The 11,753-nt window shown below is 44.0% G+C and overlaps 1 protein-coding gene across 1 annotated transcript; it reads right to left on the bottom strand.

Annotated features, from left to right (window-relative positions):
- Window positions 1–2,197: 2,197 nt before the first annotated feature.
- LOC128552067 (uncharacterized) lies at window positions 2,198–4,191 on the bottom strand. Its single transcript, XM_053533066.1, has 3 exons — window positions 3,925–4,191; window positions 3,336–3,707; window positions 2,198–2,845 (listed from the first exon to the last, which is right to left on the bottom strand). The coding sequence occupies exons 1-3, from the start codon at window positions 4,189–4,191 to the stop codon at window positions 2,198–2,200; spliced, it is 1,287 nt and encodes a 428-aa protein (XP_053389041.1).
- Window positions 4,192–11,753: the final 7,562 nt, after the last annotated feature.

The following is an 11,753-nucleotide window of genomic DNA, read 5'->3' as shown; positions in this document are numbered from 1 at the left end:
ACAAGATGCATAAATTAAATTTCTGCATTTAAATTTAAACTGCATACATGAAGTGTTGAGTTTCAAATGCAAAAGTATTTACATATCAAAACACCAAGACTTACAGCCTTACTTTAACAACTAGAACATCATTAGAAAAACATTACTTAACAACAAATTTGAGTTAACCCCTAAAGCTATCTATCTAAAAGTATCAATCAGGATGATTAGATTAAATTAAAATTTTCTCGAGTATGACTAGTTTTAAGACTTTTGCACAAATAATCCCAGTTTATAAAATACAAATGTTGATCTCCTATTAGACTTCTTATTAACTACGGATTTAAGAGTGCGATTATTCTCCTTGTTTTCTTCTTCCCTGGCCCTCTTGGCTGGAACTGTTTCAGCTGGTTCATGTCTTCGCCCATTGCGCTTCATCACATCTACGATGCGGTCAGTTGTCTTCGATATAGTAAGTAGGGAGTCACTCATAGAATCCAGGGAATTCTGCAGGTGCCTGGTTGCCCTCGCCACTGACTCAATCGCGAACGTTACCTTCCAAGAGAAACTTCGATGGTTCTCGAAGTGCCCCAACACGGCATTCAACGGGTCAAAGTCCTTGCTCGTGCGCCTGGGTTCAGCCCTCGTCTAGGTCTCTCCGCTCTCTGGTGTCCTTGACCAGCTCGTTTGTTTCATGGACGGCACAGTGAGAAGGCCATTTGCTTGGGGGTTTGCTTTCCCATCAACTGAGGCATGATGTCCTCAACACTAGATTGTTGTCAGTGTCGAGTCCAGAGGGTCTTCATTCCTATTGATCTCCGGCGTATTCAGGGTGGAGAATGCGGAATTCCCTGATATTGATGGTGTGCTCATTCTACTGGTACCAGGTACTGTGGGCATGTGCAAAACAGGACTTGCGCCTGAGATGATCTGTAGCGGTGTTGGCTCGTACCCGATCGTGCCTGTTGGAGTCACTGCCCGCTGGAGGTTGGTTTTTGACAACGATTCAGTGCCAGAACTAGGGTTGGTGGTAGACAGAGCATCCCCGAAGGAGTTAATGCCGGAGGACCTTGTCATCCCTGGCATGCTGGGTCGTATTGCAATGCCGGTGGCAATGTTGGTGGTGCAAATGCTGGCGGTGTTGGTGGCGCTGTTGATGATACTGCTGCTGGAAGAGTTGGCGGTAAAAAAAATGGCGGCAGTGTAAATGCGCTGTTGATGATGCCGCTGACGGTGGAGTTGGCGGTACAAATGGCGGCAGTGTAAACGGCGCTGATGATGATGCCGCTGACGGTGGAGTGGGCGGTACAAATGGCGGCAGTGTAAGTGGCGCTATTGATGACACTACCGGTGGGACAGTTGATGTTAGCGCTGACGGCACATACGGTGGCATTGTTGGTTTTCCTAGCCGGGTACCACCCAATCCCTGGGGACTCACGGGACTAGCACCTGCTGACGGATAAAGGGTGGCTAGAACAGACGGCGGTAGCTGTACGGTGATGAGCTCCTCACTCGACTTTGCGATTGATGCCTGTGGGGAAGGAATTGCAGAGTTGAGCTGGCCACTAGATCTGTCAGACATTTGCTTCAACTGGGTCTCTTCTGGCACTGCTCGAAAGTCTATACCCTCCTTGGGAAAGGTGGCATTAGGGTTCTGTACCAGATACTTCTGGTTTTCCACGGTCTCCCCCAACGTGCTGCCCATTACCATATGCCGTCTGTAACTGGTCACGTGCCTGTCTAACTGTTCACGATTGATGCACCGGAACATACAAAGGTTGCAGTAGAAGGGCACTCTATCTAGTGCCAGGGCGTGCTTCTGAACATGGTCAACCATCCGTTACTTCTCCCCTACGTGCTGCGCCCCATTCTTCTCGCAGTGAAAACAGGTGAAGTACTTGCGCTTTACAGCTTTACCTTCCATCATTTCCTGAATGAAAAATTGTTGAATACTTATTCTCCACTGAATTGACATTCAAAATTACGGGTAGGTGACAGTTTCGTAGAGTGTGCGGCGGAACACTTCGACGTCGCGAAACACTATGGCGTGACAGAAAATGACCGCTCGACTAAAAACGTCACTCTGTGTCGTAGATGTTTTGCTTGTTACAACCGGCAGTGCAATATCCGCTTGACCCTGTGTACTGTTTGACAGCTTCTAAAATACGTAACATGAAATGAAAACAGAGACAAAATTTTATAGTGACCAAATATATCACTAGCATTTATTCACAATCTTTTTGACCGCTTTACTGGCCCATTTTGGTACATTTGACCCATTATAGTGTTTTAACTTGTCGTGATGTATTAACACAGTACGCCCATTGCGATCAGTCTGAACAACAAAGTTCACAGGTGATGTCTTCTCGGTAACAACAAAAGGACCATCATACTTCTTTTCCAGTTTCGGAGTAACCCCAATCTTTCTGGTTTCATGTAACATCCACACTAGGTCTCCAGGCTTGTAAGTCACAAATGCTAATTTGGTATCATACAGGTCTTTGCTGCGTTTTGCGCTGACTTTCAGGTAGGCTCTCGCTACTTCGTGTGCACGGAACATGTGCTCTTGAATGGCTTCCACGTGTGATCTGTATGACGGAATGCTGTCAACTTCCCTAACACCATACACCAGGTCAGCTGGAAGTCTTACCTCGCGCCCAAAGCACATCAGATTTGGTGTAAGTTTCGTTGAGTTTTTTGACTCACTGGGAGAGGAACGGTATGCCCCAGCTATGCATCCCAAGAAAAGGTCCCACTCATCCTGGTCAATGAGGAAAGCTTTTATCATTTTCAGGAGACTTTTATTGTAGCGCTCTACTTGGCCATTCCCCTTCGGGTTTCTTGGGCTTGTTCTGCTCTTCTTTATCTGAAATAGGGTACATAACTCTTAAAAAAATATTACTCTCAAATGTTGGGCCTTGATCACTATGGATCTTTAAGGGTGTCCCCCACCTAGAGATAAATTCGTTTGCTATTCGCAAAGCACAGTCTTCTGCTTGCTGATTCGGCACAGCTATGACTTCTACATACTTAGTGAAATGGTCAGTAAGCACGAGTATGTATTTGTTCCCATTGGCCGTCACTGGAAGAGGACCGAGATAATCTATGGCTACGGTATCTTAGGGGGCACTACTCTGCAAATGACCCATTGGAACTCTAGGAGTTTTCTGCGGCGCTTTATCAGATTCGTAGACGTCACACGTCTTGACATAAAGATTGACGTCACCTTTCAAACCATACCAGTAAAAGCTTGCCTGGATCCTTTGCTTCGTCTTCTTGGTTCCCAGATGGCCTGTAAGTACGCTGTCATGCATTTGACTTAAAATTTCTTTCTGCAGGCTACGCGGCACAATAACCTGGTTGTACTCGTCGGTACCATTCTTCTTACGAAATCTTCTGCAGAGGACATTTTCCTTCATGTAAAGTGAATCCCAGAAAACATAGTACTGCCTTGTTGCTTGACTTTCCATCTCCATGGCAGTGCTGCTTGGTTTTATGTTCTCTGCCAGTGCACTGATGATCGGCGCAATCTCTGGATCGGCCCTCTGTTTTTCAGCCATCTTCTTGGGAGAATATAGTTCAAGCCAAGGATGGACAGCTTTATCCTCCATGTCTTTTGAGGTGCTTGGAGCCGAGTCATCGGTGTCCGTATCACTGTGCTCATTAGCGCCCCTAACTTTGTCGGCTCTAGTTCCTTGCTCTATGCTTGTGCCCTTACAGCTTGGTTGCTGAGAGTAGTCGCACACCCCATGTCTTCTGCGCGTTTCCTGCACTTTTTACACGGTCCACATTTCAAGGCCTCAGTCATATCTACTTCACTGCATTGACAGTCCCTAGGTTGCTCACATCTCGATAGGGCGTCACAATGTCGTTACTTCTTTCCGGGCCTGTACTCTATTGCCAAGTCGTATGGTGCTAAGATCTCGATCCATCTCGCTATCTTACCGCTGGGCTGAGGCTGAACAACCAGACCAAAGCTTGATGGTCTGTTCGGACTAAGAAACGCCGTCCCAGAAGATATTGGCGAAAATACTGAATGAAAAAGACCACAGCTAGCAGCTCTTGCTCAGTTATGCAGTAGTTTCGCTCTGTCTTGTTTAATCCTCTGCTCGCATATGCGATCACCCTTTCACGTCCACCTTGCTCTTGGGCCAACACGGAACCGATTCCGATCCCCGAAGCATCTGCATCAAGAATGAACAACACGGCCATTGTTCAGAGGGTAACCCATGACATCAGGACTTGTAAGTGCTTCTTTCAGTGCACAGAACGCCTTTTCGCAGTCGATACTCCAAAATAAATTCCTTGCCCTTCTTCGTTAATTCTATTAACGGCCTGGCGGTTGTAGCGAACCCTCTGACGAACTTTCTGTAGTATGAGCCTGCTGCCACGAACCGCTTTACTTGTTTTGGAGTCTCTGGCCTTGGCCACTGGAGTATCTTGGATATGTTCGTTGGGTCTGGTCGGACACCATCTTTAGAAACCACATGACCTAGGAACACTACCTCCGTCTGCAGCAGATGACATTTGTCTGGACGCAATTTCAGACCGGCTGATTGAATTCTATTCAATACTTCATCAACACGTTCAATATGCTGAATGAAGGTTGCCCCATATACAATAATGTCGTCGATATACACCAAACAGGTTTCCCATTGAATACCTTGCAGCGCGAGCTCCATCATTCTCTGAAATGTGCTGCTGCTATTATTCAGGCCAAAAGGCATCCTAGTCATCTCAAACTGACCAAATTTACAAACAAAAGCACTCTTGGGGATATCCTCCTTCTTAAGAGGTATCTGAAAATACCCACTTGTGAGATCAAAACTGCTAAACAAGCTGGCACCGGCAACCGCATCGAGGCAATCTTGAACCCTGGGAAGCGGGAAGCCATCTTGTTTTACGAGCATGTTGACCCTACGGTAGTCCACACAGGGCCTGATAGCTCCTGACTTCTTTTTGACCAGAACAATAGGACTTGCCCATGGCGAGGTGCTCTTCTGGATGACGCCCTTCCTCAAAAGATCTTCAATAGCCTTCTTCTCCTCGTCTGCATATGCCAGGGGCACTCTTCTTGGACGTTGCTTTACAGGTGCAGCATCCTCGGTGTTAATCGGGTGTTCAACTAGATCTGTCATTCCAAGATCCCATTCGTCTTTTGAAAATGTGCCTGAATGTTTAACTAGAAGACCTGCAATGAGTTCAGATTCCTGACGTGTTCGAACCTTTACAGCTTCATTGAAAAGTTCCTTTAGATGGTCAGGTACGTCTTCTACTTTTGACCTTGGCATCTCAGATATGGTCTCCGTTTGCTCCTTCTCTGAGACATTTATTCGCCTTACCCTGTTAAAATTGTCCACCTCACCTTCGTGTTCTTTCTCTGACACTATGCTCACTATCTTCTGTACTTTCTCGGCCTTGCCTATTACTGCATCTTGCCTGAGTTTAATATTTGTAGGGAATGGGTTCAAGATTCGTACCTTTGAAGTCGCCGCCCTGTTTATATCAACTAATGTTGATGCTGAAACTAATTGGTATTCTTCCTTAAACCCATCTGTAGGTTCCACTAGATAATCTGCCTGCACGTCATTATCATCAACTTCACTTTTTTCTACGTACACATCTACCAATGCTTCTGCTCTTCCCGGAATCTCTATATCACCGGCAACTGTGACTTTCCTCGTCTTTAAATGACTCACTCTGCGGCGGCAAGGTATCTCTGTACCTTCTAACATGACTATGTTTCTGGACAGCAGTAGGTCAGCGGCATTCAATATATCGTAACCCAGCAGAGCATCATCCTCGATATCCGCAACAATGATTTCTCTGTTCAGATGTAGTTCTCCTAACTTCATCCCGAATACCGCTTTCCAAGTATCTTGATAGGAGTCCCTCCAGCACCTTTCAGCCGTGCTGAACACTTTAAGGGTGGTCTCTCTGTGTCACCCAACTTGTGATAAACCCTAGACGATAGGATGGTTCTAGAGGCACCAGTGTCTGCCGTGAACACTACCGGCTTTCCTTCAACACTGCCCTCGATATATACACCATCGCTTGTCTCCCTTTCCCTACCAAATATTTCCTCTACTGTTCCCAGTCCGTCATCCTATTTCTCGTGAAGTTCAGTGGCCTTAACATCAAACTCTACTGGGACCTCCCTCTGGCCGCAAGGGTCGGTCCGTGAAAGTTTAAAGACTATCATCCTTCCTTTGTCTAGCCATGTCATCTGTTCCTCTACCTTCAGTTTTCTTCAAAGGGCAGTTTCTGGCAAAGTGACCATTCTTGTGGCAGTGAAAGTACTCCATATTCTTAATGTCAGCTCTTTTATTCTGTTCCGTCCGTTTGTGAGGTTGGGGCTCATGGGCCTTTTCCAGTTTTAAGAGTCTTTCTAGAATCTGATCTAGCACCTTCATTTGATCATTAGTCTCCTCTTTCTTCATCTTCTCAGCATTCTTCCACTCCGGTAACTCTCTTGGCTCGCTCATATCTGGAGCTGTCATGATAAAACCCTGTCATCACCTCTTCTGTTCGAAATCGTCTCACTCCCTGCTTATTTCTTCTATCGGCTCTACCATTGCTTCTTGTTTGTATCAAGTTCACCACATGAAACACGGCCTCATCGATATTTGCCGGCTCTTTATGGTATTCCACCTCAAACCGTATTTCTTCGTCCCTTAAACCATCTAAAAACCTTCTGACCAAGTCCTCATCACGTGTCCTTCTATCCCTGTACCCATGTGCTTTGTCATACAATCTCTTCAGGTCAGCTGCATATTCCTCAGCAGTCTCCCCTCGTCGCGGGGTCCTAGCACTGAACTTGGCTGCAAAGGAACGTGTTGTTTCAATCCTTCTATATCTGCTATTCAGCTCACTGATCAGATCATCATAGTTCTGTAGTATTGAAGGGGGAAGCTGTGTGAAAACAAACTCGCTCGCTCGGGCCCTCTATTCTTGGTAGCAACTGATCAAGTCTCTCTTCTCGTCCCACATCATACCTATGAGCAACCGCTTCAAAGCGGGCTATCCATGTTGCCCAGTCTTCTTTACCTGTAAAAGAAGGCATTTTACATTGAAAGACTTAAAATTCATGTGTTCAAAATTATTTTGGTTGACGTAAGCCGTATCATCATGTATGCCGTAACGGTGTCCTTCAGTTACCCATCGTGGTCTCATAGATGCACCTTCAAAGTTGTTTTGGTTGACGTATGCCAAGTCATCACGTATGCCGTACCCATGACTTTCAGCTACCCTTTGTGGTCGCATAGGTGCACTGTACAATCCTTCCTGATTTTCATCATTAATGATAGCTTCTTGCCTGGTCTAATACCATTCATGGGTGGTGAAAATTAACAGAACTTGATTGCCTACTGGGGTCTGCTTCAACTCCTTCAACTCTTTGAACACATCTTTCAGTACATCGGTCACACCATTCATCATAGCAGATATCTGAATCACTGCATTCTCATTTGTGTTGCCGCATGCTTGCGTCGTGCCCTAGCACAGCAGAGTGGTCACTCATAATAGACGCCACCTCAGACATTTCATCGGCTGTTTCAAAGTCTGCAGACCTTGCGTGCACTTCGTCTCCAGGTTGATTACCCTTAAAGCTTACCACCCCATCACTGTCAAAGGTGAAGAACTACTCATAGTTGCTGCTACTTATGTAATTTCAAGTGTCTGTCAACTAAGTACCACTGGTCACTGGTAGCCTCAAGTTCAGGTTCGAATCTCTGGATCTACCTCTGGAAAACAGTAGATCCCACCGCTGCCACCACAAAATAATGTGACGCTCCTGCCCTTGCGCGACGCTTCAGTGATTGGATACTATTATACGGCCTATATGCTAGGACAGTGGTCAGTCGCTGCCTAACACATATGCCGATAAAGGCTGACAGAATTTAGCCCTTGGGTGTAGTATAAGACTGAACTGGACTGGACTGGACTGAACTGTACTGTGGGTCCTGTATCAAGTATTGTATATTGACAGTGCTGGCACTATTAATTACTTGGCCTCGAGATTTACTAGAGTACGGTAGAGGTGACTGGACAATCAACAGTCTGCTCAAGGTAGACTGAAAATAACGATTGGTTAGCGTGACTGGCACTCTATAGTTTGCCAATTATGACTGGGACTATATAGAACTGGAACTATTGTAGACTGCTGTAGGCTGCTAACTGGAACTGGAACTCAGTGACCTGCTCGCCGTGACTGGAACGTTAGACTGCTCGCCGTGACTGCACCGTTAAAGACTGCTCACCGTGACTGGAAAGTTAGAGACTGCTCGCCGTGGCTGGAACACTGTTTGCTGCTGGACTTCGTCGAGTGGTTCTACCCTATAAGTATCTAATGTTTGGACTCCAACATTGTTTTATTTCAGAAAAATGACCATTGGGAAATACTTATATAACTAAGAAAATACCACGGAAGATTATTAAAGTTTTCTAAAATTTATTTAGTTTAACCTTAACAACTTCTGCGTAAGATTCGGTGAAAATATACGATCAAACAATCAAAGATGCCCGGTAAAACAGTCGCGACGCAACCACTAGAATGAACACGAACTGTCAGCACCCGAGATAAAAATGATCAAGTATAATTACACTGAAAATATCTACAAAAATAATATTCTGAACGATTAAATTTATTTTATTTAATAAATTTCCTGCCAAAGATAGAAAATAAATAAAGCACACCTTTCAGATTTCGATTCCAAGTAAAAATTTCGAAAATTTTTAATAACAGCCAAAACGGTGTGCAAGTGCAAATTTTGAAGTTGGAGCTCCAGAATGACGGTGAGCAGCTCTTATATACTGTCACCGAACACCCCACAGAAAAAATGGTGAATGGTGAATTCACTAAAAGAACAGTGAATTCCCTGAAATAACGGTGATTCACAGCGGTGAAATTCACTGAAGAAATGTGAATTCACCAGGAACGCTCCACAGAAAAACTGTGCCCACAGAAAAATTGTGGTAAAGATTAAAAATGGCTCTAGCAGACTGAAAAAACAAAAATGATCTAAAGTATTTAGAGACAAATCGAGAAGGCTACAATATAACCTCAAACTTGCGCTTTCCTAAACATTAAATTGATGACTCATAATGTAAACAGCTTCTAGCAACTATCACCTATCCACCGGTAAAGCAAGATGGCGGATGACCTGTAATCAATAAAATGCTCTAGATTAAAAGTCAAAATTACATTATTATACATCAAGATACATGGATTTACATGGCAGAATACTTTATGAAGGTTGCTACATCAAATGAAAATGGAATTTAACATCTGGAAATTAAAATGAAGAAATAAGGAATTGTTGACATGAGTCGTGAAAACTGGATACATTTACAAACTTTGAAAAGTTCTGTCATGGAAAACGGCTTCAAAAGTGAAGGATAGATCAAAATGCTGGTACAATACGTAATGTCTGGTTGTTGTCTTGTGAATATGACCTAAGACAACAGTCAGCTTCATGCGTTGTCGCCAGCAAAAGCTGCAAAACGAAAGTAAACAACCCAAGTGAAAGAATGAAGGATAAATAAAAGGTAAACTTTCTGGAGCATTTCAATATAAGCATTTCGTTTGCACCCGAGTTAGCGTCCGCCGGCCATATACGTCTGTCATACCCGCCACAACTAATGTATCCGTATAAATGAAAAAAACAAAACAAACACAGTTTAGCAGGAAAAGGTCGCGACTTTATTCAAAGATTTCTCATGGCAATTGGAAAGGTGAGATAATGTTTAAAATGCACATACAGTACAAACAGCTAAACATGTATATTGAAAATATCCTTATTTCATTTGTGAAAACTGCAAAGGAACAGACAAATTACATTAGATAAATAAGATAAAATTTGAATCCAGCAAAAGAACAATTATCACTTGCAATGGCTGCAAAGGGAAAGAATGCTTCTTCTTAACTGTTAAGGGTTTCTGACGTTCCCCAATCCAATATAATCCATGGCCGGTGGTCGGCCAACTATCAATTAAGGCTAGTAAACTATTTACTTCACTACACAGAGCATTTACCTAAAAAGGATTACACAATTTACTTGACATCATTCTGATAAAAGGTAAGGAGGATGTTCTATGAAGCTCAGAGCACCTCAAATGCAGCGCAAAACAGGCCAACAACAAAAAAGACTGTAACGGAAAAATATTGTATACGGGTTGCTCCAAAGATCCATCAACAAATACATTTTAATTATATGCAAATACAGAAAAAAAGAGGAAAAGGGTAGATAAAAGGGTCGAGTGTTGGAAGAAGTTGAGCAAGGATGAAGTTGCAACAGAGAAAGTCACGTTCCTAAAACGCAGTCCCCCTACAGCAGCGCAGACACACACGTACAAAAGATAAACATACAACCACATATCAACAAACAGACGAGTAAGAAAAAACAACATAGTAAGGCACCGCCCAAGACACACACACACACATACTTACACAAACAAAAGTAGGAAATGACAACAGTCGGCGCCTAAGGACGGCCGGCGGCAAAATTATAGCGGGCACCATAACTAACTCAAAGTAAAAGGAGAGGGATGCAAATGCAAGGGAGAGGGGGCGATGTGAGGTAGCAGGCAGAAAGTGGAGAGAAACACCGACAACAAACAAGACAACATACGCAACACAAAATACAAGACAGACAGAAAACAAGTTGAGGTTCTGAGTTTTAAACACGTTTAGGGCATTCCAACCTCACACATACCCTATTTTCAACACGTTAGACATGACCGTGTTAATAAATCACTCCCTGCTGAGAAAGGCTCTTACACTAGTGACAAAATAGATGATATAGATTAAAACATAAAAATAGGGCCAATCTAAGATATCATAACACTAATGTACTCAACAACTTGTCTGAAGTCGAAGCACCAAGAGGGCGTGGACGGTAGCATGCATTTCCACCACCGTCCATGAACAGGTTCAATCCAACCGAGCCTGCAACATTTTCGTTTTTGTCGTGTTGAGCGACCTGTGTTTCCACTTTTCTCTCTTTTAGCAAGCTAGCTCAAGAACAAAAGTCCTCTCCTTCCGTCCGTTTGTAGTAGGATTTAGGAGAAAAACATCAATAATATCTATATTTATTAAGGGGTCTTACACTTTATTAGTCATCGCACCATCAATTAGGAAAGCGTAGTGACTAACTGTTGAGGGGTCAGTCACCAACCATACACTCTATGCTGAACGATTTTCACTCCTTCTCCTCACTTTCCTATCGCCCCATCCTTTCGCCTTGCAAATGCGCTCCCTTTTAGGCATCCCCCTTTACAATAAGTAAGTTTTTATACCCCTATTATTTCGGCTGCCGGAATCCCAAGGCGGTACACGATTGTTTTTCCTACTTATATATGTGCGTTAGTGTTCTTGGGTGTCTTGCGCGGTACCCTACAGTGTTGTTGTATCTTAATTGTTTGTTTATCTATGTTATTTAGTTGGGTGTGGCTGTTTGTGTTTATCTCTGGTACAGAAATGTCTGCGCTAATGTGGTTTACGTTGTAGTGTAACTGTGATTAAGGAACGTAGTATTTGTATATTCATCCTTGTTCCACTTTCTCCTTCAACCTCCTCCTCGAAGCCACTACCCCCCCCCCCCCCCCCCCCCCCCCCCCCCCCCCCCCCCCCCCCCACACACACACCCTCTTTCTACCCATATGGGAAAATTAGACCCATCGTGAAAATCACCACAAAAGCCGATAATAAGTTTGGCCAGGTCAATCTGCTGTCGAGGCTGTTCGCTAGTTTTCGGCCTACTCCGTATTTTAGACCG

The sequence above is a fragment of the Mercenaria mercenaria genome, unplaced genomic scaffold (assembly GCF_021730395.1).
Source record: "Mercenaria mercenaria strain notata unplaced genomic scaffold, MADL_Memer_1 contig_1998, whole genome shotgun sequence".
In the NCBI taxonomy this organism is placed as follows: domain Eukaryota; kingdom Metazoa; phylum Mollusca; class Bivalvia; order Venerida; family Veneridae; genus Mercenaria; species Mercenaria mercenaria.
This window is presented reverse-complemented; position numbering and strand designations above follow the sequence as displayed.